The 18,163-nt window shown below is 55.1% G+C and overlaps 1 protein-coding gene across 4 annotated transcripts in view; it reads left to right on the plus strand.

Moving 5' to 3' along the window:
- Nucleotides 1-18,163, plus strand: part of MBP (myelin basic protein) — a 105,836-nt gene that overhangs the window by 71,502 nt on the left and 16,171 nt on the right. For 2 of the 4 annotated variants that reach the window (XM_069569143.1, XM_069569144.1), the window contains exons 4-5: nucleotides 1,215-1,645; nucleotides 7,974-8,051. In XM_069569143.1, coding sequence (XP_069425244.1) covers nucleotides 1,215-1,645; nucleotides 7,974-8,051 — 509 coding nt within the window. The remainder of the gene's footprint in view (nucleotides 1-1,214; nucleotides 1,646-7,973; nucleotides 8,052-18,163) is intronic. The other 2 variants (XM_069569145.1, XM_069569146.1) reach the window with 1 other exon arrangement.

The raw sequence follows: 18,163 nt of genomic DNA on the forward strand, positions 1-18,163 counted from the left end.
GCTTCCGCACCACACGGCCTCCCCTCCGTGTGTCTGCATCCAGATGCCCTCTGCTCACAGGGACACCGGTCACTGGGTCACAGCCCACCCTACAATAGTGTGGCCCCATCTTGACCTGATAACATCTGCAAAGACCAGAGGTCCAGAGAGTTCACATCCATGGGCGCTGGGGGTTAGGATGCAGACACACCATCTAGAGGACACTATTCAACTCATATTGCTCATTCTCATCTCTGTTCATGAGACAAGGACCACATTTCTGCTGAACTAGTGCAGGACATTACGTTTGCTAGATACTCGGTAAGGCCGGGTGGATGGATGGATGTGTAGATAAGTGGATGGATGGATGGATGAGTGAATGAGTGGGTGGGTGGATGCTGTTGGTAAATGTCAGTGAATAGATTGCTGGGCAGAGAGATGGATGGATGCTGTTACAGGAAAGTGTGAGTATATCCACAATTTTTGTCGATGAGTAATAAACTTTGGAGAGGAATGTTCAGTTATACCCACCTTGGTAATTGAGGGCAAGATGAGGTCCTGCCATTCTTAAGAGAAATGCTGTGTATTTTTGTGGAAAGCTAAGGGAGAGTGGTGTGCAACACGAGACACCCCCTTCCCAGTCAAGTTTTCTGATTGTCACTGCTTGCAGAGGAGAAGCTCAACCAAAATATCCTGAATAAGCAGCTCTGTCCTGCAAGAGGCCTCTTGTGGATTCTGGGAAGCAAAGAATTCTAAACACCCCGTTTCTTTAAGGCATGAATTGCAAAAGACGTGGGAGGTTCCATTTTTACTGAGAACACTAAAAATACCTTTTGCCAAATACGTGCTTCCAACACGCTTGGCTTGGGCACCACTGGCCTCTTAGGTGATAAATGTGCCGTCAAGGTGCCCAGAACCCTGGAGCCTCCCAGGGCAGGAGTGGCAGCACCCAGGGGCGATGATGTGCACAGCTGTGTTTGCTCGGGGAGGCCTGGTGCCCAATCGGGAGCCCCTGAGACAGTCTCCAGGGCCCCTGAGATGCAGAGCCGCCACCGAGAGAGAGGCTCGGGCCGGGCGGGTCCTTCCCAGGGCGGTCAGGGGCCACACAGAGCTGCATGGCGCCCACACCCTCCGTGGATTCTGTAGGCGACGGCCAGTTCGCCAGCCGGGAAGAAAGCGGCATTGTCCGCGGCCCGCTCTGCACAGCCGCGTTCACATCTCGCTGTTGTTTGCAGGAGCGGCAGATGTGGTCCCGAACAATGGGGCCCCCTCGCAGGGCGCGGCGGTGACAGACTCCAAGCGCACAGCGGACCCGAAGAATGCCTGGCCCGAGGCCAGCCCAGCTGACCCGGGGGGCCGCCCCCACCTGGTCCGCCTCTTTTCCCGAGATGCCCCGGGCCGGGAGGACAACACCTTCAAAGACCGGCCCTCGGAATCAGACGAGCTCCAGACCATCCAGGAGGACAGCGCGGCCGCTCCCGGGGCGGTGGACGCGATGGCGGCCCAGAAGAGACCCTCCCAGAGATCCAAGCACCTGGCCTCGGCGAGCACCATGGACCACGCCAGGCACGGCTTCCTCCCCAGACACAGAGACACGGGCATCCTCGACTCCCTCGGCCGCTTCTTTGGCTCGGACAGGGGTGCGCCGAAGCGGGGCTCCGGCAAGGTGAGCTCCGAGGAGTAGAGCCGCGACACGGGTGTCCCCGGGGCAGTGAGTGGGGCGGGAAGGGCACCCGCGGGTGGACTCAGCCCCGAGAGGAGGCGCAGCGTCTTGCTGGAGATGCTTACAAGCCCCTGGGTCTCAGCTTCTGAAGTCCCCACCCTCCTCCCCCCCGCTCACCAGGGATGCAGTTGGAACGTGGTTCGGGGTGAAGAACATTTTGAGTTTGCCTCTCTGGGGTGGCGTGGGTGCGGGCGCCGCAGAAAGGGAGCCCTGTGCTGGGGCCTCCTGTGTCTCGCGCTTGGGGGCTTGAGTGCTGGTTCCGCTTCTGCTCCCGCGCTCCGGGGTCAACACGGGGCTAAGCGGATTTGTTCTTGGAGTCAGTGCCCCTAGTGTCGTGTTGCTTTGTAACAATACTGCAATTGAGGACTTTGGGACAAATTTGAATTCGCCTTGAGCAGACGTTGTCTTTTGTCTGAGTCGCAGAGGGGAATAAATGAAGTGTGTCTGTGAATCAAAACTATGATTTTGTTACTCCGTTTGAATATAGAGTTTGCGCTTTCATTATTTAAATGTTCTGTAGATAAAAATGTTATCACAAGAGGAAATTGCTCCTATTGTGGTCCAGGTTGCAGCAGTGGCTACTGGACTTGATGGTGAATAGATCTTTTATAGGTGACGCTTCATTGAAGAGCTAATCCCCAAGTGACAATCAGATAGCAAACACACGGCGTGCGTAGCACCTGATTTTAAAGCGTTGGATAGCTGGGGGATTTTGGAAAGAGTGAGGCTTTCCATAAAAGCCTCTGGTTTATTGGGGGTGCTCACAAAACTCCTACGATGCCCTTTGCTTCTGGCTGTGTCCTGTGCTTGTTCTGCAAGGCCCAGGAAGGCACGAGGCTTCTGAGCCAAGTGTGGGCAGAGACCCTTGATGTCCTAGTCTCATCCTCAATGCTGGGACCCTGGGAGCGCAGGAGTTTCTCAGATTTGCTTCAGTCTCTAGCTACAGTTCTTAAAATGACTGACGATCCTGATGTTGCTGAAGATAAAGAGATGTCAGCTGTGCCTGTATGGTGTCAAGCTGCACAGAGGTTTTCGGGCACCTGCTTGGAGCTGAGATCTGTCATGTGGTCTAGTGAATAACTCAGTGCACCTTCTCGGCTTCTAGAGTTTGTTTCCTGATGGTTTCCTTCTGCATCCTATACTTCGGGGCAGTCTTACCTCCCCCTGAAACGTGGGTCAGCTGACCCATCTCTAATGCTATTTCAAGCCGAGATGCTATCCAACCACACCGGATCCTGGCTGCCTAACCCAGTCTTGCTATTATGCAAAGTACCCCACATGCATGCAGTCTCACCAGTTTCGAAACCGTAAACTATGCTGCTTAACCCAAAGGAAAAATACAGGTGCGCAGACGAAACAGGTGGAAAACATCTCTTATAAAGCAAGCTTCATTTCAGGGTGACAGGCTAAGCTAAAGTCAGACTGTGAAAGCATTCATTTCAATTGTTGTGACCTTATCTCAAAATGACTGTATTACACATACATGTTTTTCTTCCTTTGTGTAAAAGTTGAACATTGATTGCGTAAGGTCTCATATTCCTCAACATTTTCAAAGAAAAGATGCCTCAGAAGTGGACATCCATGTCGCAAACCAGCCTGGCTAGATTATCAAGGAGCTAGATCAAAACATTTTCACAGGATTTAAAAAATAAAAACAGTGTTGAAATAATTGACTTAGTACTTTTAAAGTATCAATTCTGTTCACGCCTGGGTCTTGAATAAAGAAGATTTTTAAATGAACAGCTTTGCCCTTTGATGCAGACGAAATCCATTAGAACTTGAATGTAAAATCATATCTGTGATTGCTTATTACAGACACTGGCTAGGATACATTCCTGTCCAGTATCTTTGCTGAAAATATGCAGTGGGGCTTCCTGGAAATACTTTTCAGCTCTCCTGTTTTCCTGAGGATATTCTGTTCACTTTTAAACTCTGGAGGTGTGAGCATAATACACTCTATGCCCAATGATACACTTTCAATGCCTAGAAGCCTGTGGTTTTTTATGGGTGTGGGTTTGTTTCTTGGTTTTGATTGTATTTTTGCTTTGCTCTGTTGATAAACCAGGAGAACCCTCATCTTATTAGATGCTAGAAAGGTCTTTTGGACTAAAGCATGTGAAGCTGAATGGAGCCCTTGGCTCCTGGAAAAGGGGCTGTTTGTCACCTGCCCCCCTCCTCTGAGGACACGTTGGGGGCCCCGGGGTGAGCAGCGCCCCCAGTCCTGGGAATGCACCAACACACCCACCCTTTGTGCGGCTGGGAGTTGGCATTCAGGGAAAGCACACACAAATCCCTTGAGGAGGCATATTCTTTTGAGAGCCTTAAATGAAAACTGCATTCATGGAGACCACTCGCCTTTGTTGCAGGAGGAAAGAAAGACGGAGTTGTTGCCTTTGAGGAGCAGGTTTCCAAGTCCCTGGACAGTGGGGCCCTGTGAGGGCCAGCACTGTATCCTCAAGCTTCACCCCAGAATCATGACCCCTTAGCTTGCACAGTAACAAAGGTGGCCAGTGACCTGGGCAGCCCCCTGGAGGGGCTCGAGGAGGCCTGTGCCGCCTTCCTCCACGCGAGCCCGCCCTCCTGCAGGCGCTGTGAAGCAGGCTTAGGTCCTGGCCGTTAGGCCTCTTTCCCGCTGCTGACTTTGCCGTCAGAGCCGCGTGGACCGCTGGTCTCGGCGCCCATGGCCGTCCGTGTCCAGCCTCCCCTCCCTGCCTCTGGTCTTGACCGTGAGGGGTGAGAACCTTTGCTGCCATTTAGTGCCCTGGGGACAAGCGGTCTTGGAAATTAGTCACAGTGTTCTGTTCCCTGCCTTTTCCCCACTGCGTTTTAACTTCACTCACATTTTAGTTGTACAGTAACTGCTAACGCTTCATTGTTAACAGGGTACCCTAAATGCTGGAGATGTGTTCTGTAACCCCCGGAGAGGGTGGCTTTGGAGGGTGACGTGAAGGACACGGCAGGAAGGGTCTGGGTAAGGTGCCCTACTCCGTGTGAGTCTGGCCCCGGGCGTGGGGCCAGCAGAGCTGCACTCATTCACCTCTGCTGGGAGTGAGTCCGCTCACAACACACAAACCGTGAATCTCAGTGTCACCCACCGAGCCACGCAGCACGTGGGTTTGCCAAGAGATTTGGCCAAAGACCTTTCTAGAGAAAAATCTCTTTATGCTGGGTGTACTTCTTTCCACACCCAAAGAAACACTTGCTGAGATTTAATACAGGAATTCCTTCTGAGGTATTAATGTCATTCTTCCGATCGATTAAGGATCAGTTATTGATTGGCTCCCAGTACTTCGCTGTGTCCTCCTGTGGCCTCCACACCCTCAGCACTCCGGGCGAGAGGTCGGTCAGAATGTGACGCCCCTGTGTGGGTGGCCATGTGCTGGTCCTCCGAGCGAAACGTTTGTAAATTGTGTTGATGTATTTAATGCTGATTACCTTCTGCTGTCTGTATTCTGATTTGATTTTGTGATGACCTTTTACCTTTTATATATCTCTCCCTTTTTACGCATTTATTAAACATTTTAACAGACTAATTCATTGCACGTGAGTTTTTTAAGTTGCCTTTTTTGACGTCCCTCCCTTACTAAGCACATGTATGACTGGCTTCCTGACAGCAGCTGAACAACAGGTGAGTCTGGGGCCTGCGCACCCCCTCTGCGCTCAGCTTTCAAGCATCAGCTTTCTGTTCTCTGATCCTTCTGTGAAGACAGTTCTCACTCTGCCTGACGTTGTTAAGTGTTTCTCGAAAACGCCGTCCTGCACACGTGGCGGGTGCGGGGAGTGTCTCTACCGTCCTATGTGTCTGGGACACGGAACCCTCAACAGCATTTATTGAGTGACTGAGCACAGAAAGACGGCCCCCAGCTGGACTCCCTGGAGGGTGCAGACTAGGCGGTCAGCTCAACACTGGAGAATCTGAGGTCAGAGTGTGAGGCAGGCAGTGACTATGCCAGGTGGAGTGCAAGCTGGGAGTCTTGGTAAGCCGGAAATGAACACGTGCGCTGTGCTAGGGCGCTTCAGTCGTGTCTGACTTGTTTTGCGACCCTGTGGCTCCGCTGTCTGTGGAGTTCTCCAGGCATGAATACTGGAGTGGGTTGCCATTTCCTCCTCCAGGGTATCTTCCTGACCCAGGGATCGAACCTGAGTCTCCTGCGTTGCAGGCAGATTCTTTACGGAATGAGCCACAGGAAAGCCCTAGAAATAAGCATAAAGGCATGGAATTAATTTTGATTTGTCTTCCACTCATCTGTACCCACATCCTGCCCCCAGACCCTCTTCTTAACTCATCTCCTTCTAAACTCACTTCCACTTTCTGGTGTCGATTTCCATCATCACTGACTCCTTTTGGCAAAAGGAATGGCCGATTCTTACTGGTTGACAGAGAGCTCCGCTTGATATCTGAGAGACTATCTCATCATGAGGGAGAAAACACACCCTCAGTCCCTCGTGCGAATCACTGAGGTGTGGAGTCAGCATCCTAGAACTGGAGAAGCCTCTTGTCACTCTCGGGTTAACAGGTTATCTTCGAGTTTTTCCATCACGGACGTCACCACACTCTTAAGTGCCCAGAAACCATCCTGCTTCATTGGAAGCAGTAAAAGGCGGGGAGGGGCAACAGGTGGCGCCTTCCTGCCTCTTCTCCCACCCCCACTTCTGCCGGAGATAACCTCCCCTTGACCCTGAGCGTATCTGGACAGGAGGAGGACCCGCCTCAGCTACATCGTCCCTCCTGCTGCTGCGGGAGGGGCCAGTCACTGGAGGGTTGCCCAGGGGGCTGCCCCGTCTCAGAGCCTCGGGCCAGCATCCCAAGCTCTGTGACCAACACTCAGGAGGCCAGGGGTGGCAGTGGGGGGCGCTTACCGCCAGCCCCAGAGCTACCTGAAAGTGCTGCAGAGACAGCATCGTCATGGAGAGGGACGCAGTCTGAACTAGAGGACCAGAAAGTTTCCTTTGTCTGTGGACCAAGTGCCAGCGTGGACTGGCCCACAGGCCAGTTTTGGGGGGTTTTCACCCTTGGTGGGAGCAGCCATGCCTCTTAGAGGCAGAGAATCCTCAAGCTTGTCCACCGAGATGTGATGCTAAATAAATACTCGGTGTCTTAACTCGTTTAAGTACCCAATGCCCAGTGCTTTTTGCTAGCACAGAGCATGCCTCTCTCATGTGCAGAAAACTGAACATGAGGTACCCAGCCAAGCACAGGCTCACCGCGGACTTGCCTCTGGGAATTCTATTCTGTTCACTTTGCAATAATATTTCTAGAACACCATAATGCTTCCCCATGTCACAACTACTGCTTAGTTCCATGCATAACCAGCTATTCACGTCATTTTTAAAAATCCATTTCATCTGTCGTCAGTATAAGACCTTTCTTGACATCTATTACACTGCCTTCATCTCTTGACCTCTGTAAGGCATCCGCTGTCTCTCTCTCTCTCTCACCATTTTGCCATCGCCATCAGAGGCCCTTCCTGCAGGCCCCTGTCCTTAGTCCTGTAATAATATTCTCTACCACACCCCTCAAAGTTGCTCGATTCAGCAACTATCTCACACGTAACAGAATAGGAAAAATGCAAATACCATTGAGGAAGATGTATAGTAAAGTTTACGTTCGTTCATAACTCACGAAGGACTATTAAGTCCTTTTAATATTAGGCTCCCAGATGTCACCAACAGCAGAGAAGAATATGGAAGTGGTCTGCTGGAGGGACACTCTGTTGCCCTTACAATGACCTCCGTTTACTCCGGAGCAAACCGAGAGGGTCCAGCGTGGCAGGTGTCGCAGTGACCCCCGCAGAGCAGGGAAGACGTGTCAGTCCCGTGCAGAAGCTAACACGCTCACTCTGAAAGGAAGAGAATGATAAACTGCCTCGGCGTGTCAAATCCATTCCTCTGCGGACTTGGAAAGGCCCTTTCAGCTCTTCACGTGGAGCTGTCTTGGACCCACGTGCCTGGTGCCGGCAGGGTGTTTAAGAGAAGGTGGCCACACAGCTAGCTACGGCCCCGGAGCAGGCGCTAGGGCAGAACGCGCCCCTGAGCCTCCCTCTCGTCCTGTCTCTCTGTGGTCCTCTCAGGGGCTGCCCCCGCTGCCTTCTCGCTCCGTGTGTCCCCTGACACCCAGCCGCCGGCTGGTCCACCGCCCACCCTCTCGCCAGGCTACGTCTTCCCATCCTCACCCTCACCAGCCCTCTTCCCCGCCTGGGCTCCGCCGGAGGACGCGGGGCCCGGCCCGGGTGCCCACGCGGACTCAGGTGCCACTCTGTCCCTCTGGCAGGTCCCGTGGCTCAAGCAGAGCAAGAGCCCCCTGGGCCCCCATGCCCGCAGCCCACCCGGGCTGTGCAACATGTACCAGGTAAGACGGCTCCTCCTCGCGGCCCCGGCCACACGGCATCAGGGCCGTCTCTCTCCTGCCCCAGGAGCCTCGGAGAGGCAGCTTGTCTCCCCCGCAGGGCGGCTCCTGGGGAGGCGCGGCAAAGGAAAACAGCAGAGACCGAGAGGAGGGGCCTCGCGAGGGAAGCGGGGCCTCGATTCTGGGTGGGGGCGCCCTGCAGGGCCGCGGGCGGGGTGAGGGCAGGGAGATGCCCGCGGCAGGCCTGGCCCACCCAAAAGCGGCCTGTGAGATGGCCCATCTGCTTTAAGAACCAGCGCCTAACAGACTGTGTGTGCCCACCAAATGCCAGGTGGATGAGCCCTTCCAGGCACAAGCCCAGTGAGCATCCTTGGGCAGAGAAGGAGCCTGTGGTCGGTCCTCCAGAGTCTCAGCTGACCCTCAGAGCGCAGGACGGGGGGCACAGGGACCTTGGGGTGAGCCCGGGGAGGTGCGGGGTGCCGTCCGGCTGAGACTCCGCTCTCCGGCCCGTGGGTCTCAGTGGACACCATGTCCCAGCGCCGGGCTCTCCACCCTGGGACGATACGCGAGGAGGACACCTGGTGCTGGAACAGGGCGTGGGAGGGTCCCCAGTGGGGGCTCAGGGACCCTCACTGTGGATCTCTCTCCACAAACGCACGGGCCAGGGGCAGGAGCGGGAAGGAGGCGGGTCGGAGGGGCGCCCACATCTGCTGAGACCCCAGAGCCAGGAAGACAGGTTGTCACCCTGTGTGATGATGGGGCACAGACCCCAGACCCGGCGAGCCCCAGAGGAGGAGCAGGCATGCCTGACAGACGGCTCCGGAAAGCCGGTCCAGGAAGGTGGGCAGGGCAGCCATGGAGGCCAGGGACAGGAGGCTCAGAGGCGCTGGGCCCCTGGGCAGACACTGGGCTGCAGACTAAGTGCGAGGCACTGTCGTCAAGCCCCCAGGGGTGAATGGAACCTCCACTCCAGGCTGCAGGGGGTCGGAGGAGTGCCACCCCCAGAAAGAGGGGAACTCTGTTTCAGGCGTGGTCACCGTGCTCACTGTGCAGACAGCCCCCTCAGTGGCTCCTCAAAGCCAGGAGGAGCTCCTTCCCCACCCCCGGGAAGGCGGTGTGGGCCCGACCCCCTAGAGGCACATGTTCTCTGCAGCCCTTGGACCTCGGCTGGTTCAGACTTGGCAGGAGGAAGCCGGGGCTGTCCCTAAACGCATTCCTGGGGTGAGGGTGTGGGGGCTGAGGTACACAGTCACCCTGCGGCAGGGATGTGGCGGTCAGACAAGGACCCCCTTGCGCCCTGAGCTCCGAAGCCATCTGGAGCCCTGCCCTTGCCTCCACGGGTCACGTCACCATCAGCAAGCAGACACACTCCAACAGCAGGCAGAGACTTTGCCAGAAATCCCAGACCCAGCACAGAGCGTGGGGGCAAGAGGCCAGGGCTTCGGTGTTCAGGGATAAAGAGAAACCTTCAACAGAGTGTTTGGTTTTTCTCTTTTGTTGGAACAAAGGCATCAGGCCCGCCCTCCACATCTTCATGCCAGATGCACTCTGCCCATGTGTACAAGCGGGACGGACATGCATGGTCTCACACCTGCGGGGGCGCCGTCCCCAGTCTCTGTGGGACGGAAATGCATGCTCTCACACCTGCAGGGGCGCCATCCCCAGTCTCTGCGGGGCGGACATGCATGCTCTCACATCAGCAGAGGCGCCATCCCTGGGCTCTGCAGACACAGTCCTGGGGCCGGTCGTCAGGGCCTCCAGTGACAGGCCTCTGCCTTTGCCATCTCTTCACTATGTCTCCCTCTGGCACGTCAAATTCTTTATTATTTCAGGAAAGAGATTAGATCAAATTTTTTAAAATCCAAAGGTTTATTGACTTTTCTTTATTCCCTTAAAAAACATTAATATAGCAACTACTTTCTGGACTAAAAAAAAAAGAGGTTATGTTTATTGGAGAGGAAACAGCACCAGCCATGGGAAAGGGCTGAAGCGCCCGGTGGCACTAAAAGGTTTTCAGATACAAGAAAGGGCCGTGAAAGAAGCGTGGAGGAGACAGAGCAGCCCGCTGGGGCCACGCTGGGAACCGTGGTGCCAGGCCCAGCAGCTCAGCACCGAAACCTCCCCTATCCTCCCCCCGAGGCTCAGAAACTCAGCTGGTGAGCAATGTCAGGCTGACATCCTACACCCAGACCTTCCAGAACATTCCACCTTCGGTCTCTCTGCACAAACTCCGCAGGAAGGGTGAGAAAGCCCCACTGGCTATTTGTCAAGAAACAAGCGAGCTCAGCGCCTTGGAGGCCCTTCCAGAATGGGGCTCCCACGAGGAGCCCTTCGATTCCAGGAGACGCATCACTTCTTAGTTCCACCCCAGCCTGACCCGAGGGCAGGCCTGAAGGTGGCGGGGAGCCCACATCCACGCAGATGACGTTGGAGGACCCAAGATGAGTCTAAAAAGCACAGGCACCAAGGGAGAAACAAGGAGCAGATGCATGTACAGCGGGGAAGACGGCTCCGTGGGGGATATAGGGCCTCCTCCTCCCAGCTCCCCATCAAGTCTCCTGACCCTGCACGGCCGGGCCTCCAAAGGCCACATCATCCAGAGGTCGCATGGACTAAGGAGGCGGAAAGGTGCCCGGAGAGGGCAGCAGGGAGCCGCGCCTGGCTGGGCCCTGTCCCACCTGCACCTGCACCTCTGGGCCTAGAGACGCAGGCAGAGCCAGGAGCGCCCTGCTCCCACGCCCGGCAGTTGCTCTTACCGGCTTCCTTGAGCCCCTGCCTGCCACTCGCAGCCCCTGGGGGCCCAGTCCTTATGAGCCTGCAGAGGTCACTGTGGGGCCACCCGCCTGAGAGGTGGAGGGGCACCCAGAGGTCTGTCCAGAGCCGACCTCCCCACTCTGAACCTGCACCAACCGTCCCAGGGGCTGGGGCTCACCGAGTTGGGCTCCTGGCGCCTGGAGAAGCGCGGAGCATGCAAGGTAGCACGTGCTGAGGGTCTGCTCTTCCACCTGCAGAGTCTGCTCTGAGCCTCCCTCCCCAGCCACTGGCAGCGACGTCAGAAACAACCGTCTGTCCTGCCGACGCCCCGGGACCCCGGGCTGATGGAGGGAAACGGAGGCACCGCCCTGGTGCTGGTAAACTGGGCATCACGGGTGCAGCAGACACCCCCCTCCCCGGGGTCCTACAGCCCAGCTCTGGCTGCAGCCCCTACGCTCCTGCCCTCGGGCCTCAGCATCTCAACTGGAGAGTCAGAGTCAGGGACTGCTAGCGTCTCTGTGGGGACGTACCCATGGCCATTTCCTCCTGTCTCAGGCCCTCTTGCAGCCATGTGACCAGCACAGCCCCCTCCAGCCCTGAGGCAGGGGCTCAGGGGCGACTCTGCGTGCCTGAGGCATGTAAGACCTTGCTCTGCTCAGCAGACAGACCTCTGTCAGCTCCCAGCCCCAGGCATTGTGCTCACACGGAAAGCCTTCCAGACACTTCCTTCGTACTCCGTCTCCAGGTTTTCTGAATCGATTTCTTCCTCATTTCCAAGGAAATGGCTCGGACCAGAGTTGGGTGGTCTTGACAGGCCCTAACGGTCTGGCCGTGGGGACCCAGAGCAGGTCAGTCTCCCTGGGGGCCGCACTGATGTGGGGCAGGCCGTCTGGGTCTCCGGGGGTGGCCCTCTCAAGGGGTCAGGCTGGGGTCAGGCCTGGGGTCTATTCCACGCTCCTCACCCTGAGGCACTGCCTCACAGCGCAGCCACCCAAGGGCCCGTGGTCTTCAGTTGCAGGAAAGCCCGTTGCAGCTTGGCTTTTCCTCCCAAAATAAGCCTTCCAGACTCTGCATCCCTCACACCACCCGCTGCCATTCTGCATAAGGAGACGACTGAGTTCTAAGCCAAGGAAAGGTGCCCTAGGAGACTGTTTGGTTTACGCAGCTACCAAGGCATTAGCAGGATCTTTATGCTGGGAAGTCATGTGCATACTATAGACACACTGAGTTCTTCCAAAATGGGAGCAAAGAAAAAAGTCGGAACAGTTAACGCCAACTTCCAGCCCTGCCTCCTGCGGACAGGAGACAGGGAAGCTTGCATGCCCACGTTCAGGAGCGTCGCTCTCAGCACCAGCCCGCCACCCTGTTTAAGAAGCAGCGCTGAGCCGCTCCTCTGGAGACCGTGAGCCCGGGCTTCTGGCCATGAGCTCCCCAGCGCTGCCCGAGACAGGAATGAGGTCTGGCTCCCGGGACAGTGAGGGTGGCCCAGTCATGGCAGAGGGACCCTCCTGGAGGCTCCATATCAGTTGATGCGAGACGGGTAGAAAACACAACCATGGGCAGCATCCTCGTGGACCTGACGGCAGCTCCCAGCTCCAGCCGGGACCCCCTACACGGCCGCCTCCTCCCCCTGCCGGTCCACTCCCCAGGGTGAGAGCTGAGGCCAGCCTTGAAGGCCTCCACCTGAGGCTAAGCCCCCATCAGAAGCCAGGCAGCCACTGCGTGTTCACAGAACCAGCAGACACGTCGGCTGTACATGTGACACCGACTTCCCTCCAGGGTGGCCTCACACCCACAGCCTAGAGATTTCGTTCCGTCCTTGCCCGGAGGCCTCTAATCCAGTCCTTGCATGGACATCTATGGAGGCAAAGACTTGGTCCAGAAGAGGCTGGGCGCTTTGATTCCCTCGTTTCAGGTGAAACATCGCAGGGGGAAATAGGCCGATGTGCCCTCCCTCCCCCCACCCCCCACTGCCTTCAGCTTCACAACTTGCTGAAAGTAGAAACTCTCCAGCTTGGAAGCCAGGCCATCCTATCTCGGCCCAAGCGACAGTCCCTCTGGGCAGAGTATGAGACAGCTCCCCACAAACACAGACCACCCTCCGGCCAAGATGAAACGTGTCATGAGAACAGGCAGTAGGCCACCTAAAATCTCCACCTAAACGAGAGCACTGCCTGTGCTGCTTCCTGTAACTGAGAAAAGCCCACTACTGACACAGCACGGCTCTCTCTAAAAGAGAGAGAGGCCACTGCTTTAAGTAAACTCTGCCGAGCCGAGGATTCAGGAGCAAACACATTCTTAAACTTGCTGAGGGTGAAAACGCAAGGGCAGACTGCAAGGATCATTCAGACCAACAAGAATTCTCTCCCCAGATTGCACAATCGAAAAGCAGCAACCTTGCCAGAAAGCATCTGACGCCCTCCCCTGAGGCATACCAGGGGCTGGTTGATAAGAAGTGGAGCGATCGCTTCCTCTGAAGAACTTACATAAACAAGATCGGCCTCGTTGTCCAGCGGTTTCTGGGAACAGCCGGAGCGTTGTGGGGTCAGGGTGTTGAAGCAAAAAGCCGCCGTGGTCATTGGGGCCAGCTCTGAAAGGGGGCGCATTGCGGCCGACAGTTTCCAGCAGATGTGTTATCTCTCCTGCAGGCCTGTGACCTTCAGCTCACATGCTCTAGGAGATCATATTTTACCGGCAGCTAACTCAGAGCCAGATGCCACAGGAGCACGAAACTGCCACAACCCTGCCTTCCAAAGACGGGCCGAGAGACAGGACCACCGCAGATTAGAGTCTTTCAGCACAAGATGTTCACAATGCTGCTTTTTCAGAAAATCCTTGAGGAGGACTTCCTTGAGTCCTCGACTCTCTGTAGTCACCAAAATGAGATTTCTGGGGGAGTTTCGTAAACCATCCAAAGAAGTGTGAGGCAAGAGGAAAAGGGCAGGAAAAGAAAAGCCGTTCCATCATGACTACATTTCCTGGTTCTCAAATATAAAGACGACAATGCGGAAGAAGCATTTTTGCTTTTCTTAACACTTTCCCAAGAAGCAGCTCTCTTACTGATCCCAAGTCTCACTCTGTTGTTCTGCCTTATCATCGGCAGTTCAGGAAGACACCCACACTGTTGGAGCGTGTGGTTCCAAGCAGGTGAAAGAGACATGCCGCTGGATCTGGGCTTCCAAAAAGCCAAAGGGTTTTTATTTCGGAAAAATCAAAATGCAAATTGCAGTTTGAAAAAAGCAAAAGGCAAATTCCTTCACTCTCTAGACCGCTGACGGAACCATCTACTGAAGGTGCGCATCCCTAATGCCGCTCTGTGGGTGCAAGCGGACTTCTACCACGTTCAGCCTGTAAACTGACACACCAAGGGGTGTGTGTGTTGCACAGCTGCTTCGTCGGATGCTTTTCACCCCTTCACACAACCCCTTCGAGCAGCTATGTCCACATTTGTAAAATGAGGTGAAAACAACCACACGTCCACCCCATAAAACACGGAGGAGCTGCTTTCCTTGCTCCTCCCCTGTATCAGCCCCGGGGACACAGAGGGCTGCACGAATTGCCTGACTCCCAGGATCGACTTGACTAAGAAAGTACCAGAAAGAAAACGGTCCTGCTTTCAGACTCAGGACGACCATCTGGACACGGCGGAGGCCGATCCACAGAGAGGCCGCGCTGGGCTGCGTCCTTCTGGCACGGCGCCTCGACCTGTCCCTGAGTGCAGGATGTGGGCCTCAGGTACCTCAAGGTCCCCACCACAGGGTTAGGGGCTTGTTGATGGGCCGGACCCAGAGCACCTCGGAGGTACCCATCACGACAGACCCGCAGATGGTGGGTGAGGCACCCTGGCATGAGGGTACCTACACTGGTGACCTCCATGAAAACGCTCAATTTCAAGTTTTAAAAAGGGCAGCAGTTTCCAAACAGCAGCTCCACAAAGAGCTCACGTCCCTTCCTACAATGCAGAAAAGATGGAGCAGATGTTACCAACACTCGTCACCCAACACACGCTGTGACTGAAGGACCGAGCTCCCCACCGCAGCGCACGACACAGAGGGCACGCGCAGGAGCCGGAGTGCCTCTCGCTACCGCCTGAGCCCGGAGGGAGCCGGTGCTCTGTGAGGGCCAGAAACGCGCTCCCCTTGAAACACACCGCAGGTCAGAGCCTTGCCCTCCAAAGTACCAGGTAGAGCGCGGGTCCTCTAGAGGCTCGTCTCTGCTGTGTGACGTCTGCAAGCCGTGAGTCTGCACCTGGGCAGCCCTCAGATGCCTGTCTGCCTGGCGTTTATCACTGCTCTCCTGGCCCCTCCTTGGCACCCAGCTAGTGTCATCCATCCGGAGAAGAGGCCAGCAATCTGAAGCCTGGGCAGAGAGAGGGGAGGCAGCCAGGCTCTAGGGTCCAACTGTCCTCAGGACTGACTGGTTTGACTGCATCTAGGGTGCAGAGCTCAGCAGGGTGGATGCAGTGGGGAGACATGTTCCAGACCCAGGATTCACTCAAATTTCCACCACTGGCATTCTAATGGTGGATCCAGGTTGTTCAGTCACTCAGTCGTGTCCAGTTCTTTGTGGCCCCATGGACTGCAGCACGCCAGGCTTCCCTGTCCTTCATCATCTCCTGGAACTTGTTCAAACTCATACACACTGAGTTGGTGATGCCATCCAACCATCTCATCCTCTGTCACCCCCTTCTCCTCCTGCCCTCAATCTTTCCCAACATCAGGGTCTTTTCCAATGAGTCAACTCTTTGCATCAGGTGCCCAAAGTATTGGAGCTTCAGCTTCACCATCAGTCCTTCTAATGAGTATTCAGGGTTGATTTCTTTTAGAATTGACTGGTTTGGTCTCCTTGATGTCCAAGGGACTCTCCAGAGTCTTCTTCAGCACCACAATTTGAAAGAATCAATTCTTCAGGAAAGATTTTACATTCTTCTTGCAGACAAGAACTAAATCAAGCTCTAGGACTCTATTTTCCCCTGAGCACAAACCCCAGACACAGTGGGTGTTCATTTTTTCAAGCTGCAGCGTTTTCTTCTGAGGGAACAATTCCATCCCTTCGTCTCTAATCAAATCCAAATGCAAATAACGATGCAGACAAATGCCTCGACCCTATTTTCATAAAACAGCCGTCAGAGTCGAGGGAATGAATTTTTACCCAATCTGATGACCATTGATCTTCACTGTGTCAGGCGAAAACTAATCTCCTCTTATTACTTGCAAGTTTGAGCAAATTGGAAAATAGTTAAAAATCCTTCACGGTGTCTCGAGATGGGACTGGCAAGCCAAGTGCACGAGCTCCACCTGCTGGTGAAGTACACATTATCACAAGTTGGGGGGGGAATTAATCATAATTTTTCAAACAGGCTAATGGAAAAGGCAATTTATGTTAAAAATTAATGACCTGTTATCCTTTATCCCATGGCTTTCCTTCCATCGTATTTAGATTTTTAGCATAATGTTATTTTATTTGCCACCAAGAAGTTCGTTATTGTTTTCATTGTTACGTCAAGAAAGAGTAACGAGTCAGCGGCATGTAACCCTGCGCGCGCTGTGATCGCGTGCCAAGGCCCCGTACACTCACATCGTCCCGTGTACAGGCCGGGTCTGCCCGTGGGTCATCAGCACGTGGACAAAGCACAGCCCTGAGTGGCAGGACTTCTTCTACAGACTTCTCTGCTTTATTTGAAATCCCTGTGTAATAAGTGCCATTTTTCTGAACAACTGAAGCTTTCGTTTTTAAAAAAACTGGACTAATTTTCCAACTTCGCTTCCCAAATATTCAGCTCTGTGTACTTTAGAGAGAATGCGTTGACATCCTAACCTCACGTGTAGACCAGTGTGGTGTGGGGTGGGGGTCCCCACCTCCGGCCCTTTTTCCTTTTCTGATCTCTCGGGGTCGGGGGTGACTGCCGCTTGCCCCTCGCTACCTCCTCCGCCCTGGCCTGGCGTCAGCAGCCAGGCCGCACCCCCGCGTCCGTGTGGCGCTGTGAGGCTGCAGGGCCCCCTGGGCGCCTGGCCAGCCCCACCGTCTTCCCTCCTCCCCGGCCTCCCATCCCCCTACAGGACAGAACAGACCCCCTTGTTTATGGCAAGGCATGAGGAAAGCAGCATCTGCTCCCCGCGAATTGTGAAATGTGACAAGACAAACCGCGCTGCCTTTAAAGCGCGCCTCCAGGACCGCCAGGGGCTCCTGCCCTGCCTGGGTGACTAGGGCTGGCGCTGCTCGGACCGCCGATGGCACAGACCGCCGGTGGCCTGGCCGGAGCCTCCCCGCCCGGCGCCCCCGGGCTGGACGTAGCCCCTTCCCCCAGCACGGGCGGGCCTTCAGTGCAGCCTTCAGCTGCCTGGCTCACACAGAGTCAGGGCTGCACTTCAGGCCTAGGGAGAAGCAGGCTGGGCCACACCCCCAGAGCCGCCGGCAGCGCAGGGGCCGAGCCCCGCCAGGGTGGGAACAACCACATGTCTGTCAGGGGGCGATGAGTGAACAGAACGCGTTTACACGGGCCCCAGGGATGGCATTTGAGCAGGAAGGAAGTTCCGACGCAAGCCATGCCTGACAGAAAGGAGCCAGTCCCCAGAGAACAAGCACTGGGTGATCCCCCTGGCCAGGGGTCCCTGGCGCCGCCAGTCACAGGGGGCCTAGGGTGGGGCTTTCCGGGAGGCCAGGACCAGTGAGGGGACCCGGTATCTGCTGGGTGCAGGGTTGGTTTGGGAAGATGGGAAAAGTCTGAAGCTGGATGCTGTGATGGATACACATCGTAAATGTACTTAATGACACCAAAATGTGCAATTAAAAATGGCAAAATGGTAGGTTTCATGTTAGGTCAGTTCAGTTCAGTCACTTAGTCGTGTCCAACTCTGCGACCCCATGAACCGCAGCATGTCAGGCCTCCCTGTCCATCACCAACTCCCGGAGTCCCCAAACCCATGTCCATTGAGTCGGTGATGCCATCCAGCCATCTCATCCTCTGTCGTCCCCATCTCCTCCTGCCCTCAATCTTTCCCGGCATCAGGGTCTTTTCAAATGAGTCAGCTCTTCACATCACGTGGCCAAAGTACTGGAGTTTCAGTCCTTCCAATGAACACCCAGGACTGATCTCCTTTAGGATGGACTGGTTGGATCTCCTTGCAGTCCAAGGGACTCTCAAGAGTCTTCTCCAACACCACAGTTCAAAAGCATCAATTCTTCGGTGCTCATTAAAGTCCAACTCTCACATCCATACATGACCACTGGAAAAACCATAGCCTTGACTAGATGGACCTTTGTTGACAAAGTAATGTCTTAGCTTTTGAATATGTGTCTAGGTTGGTCATAACTTTCTTTCCAAGGAGCAAGCGTCTTGTAATTTCATGGCTGCAATCACC

This window comes from Ovis canadensis, chromosome 23 (assembly GCF_042477335.2).
Source record: "Ovis canadensis isolate MfBH-ARS-UI-01 breed Bighorn chromosome 23, ARS-UI_OviCan_v2, whole genome shotgun sequence".
NCBI classification, from domain to species: domain Eukaryota; kingdom Metazoa; phylum Chordata; class Mammalia; order Artiodactyla; family Bovidae; genus Ovis; species Ovis canadensis.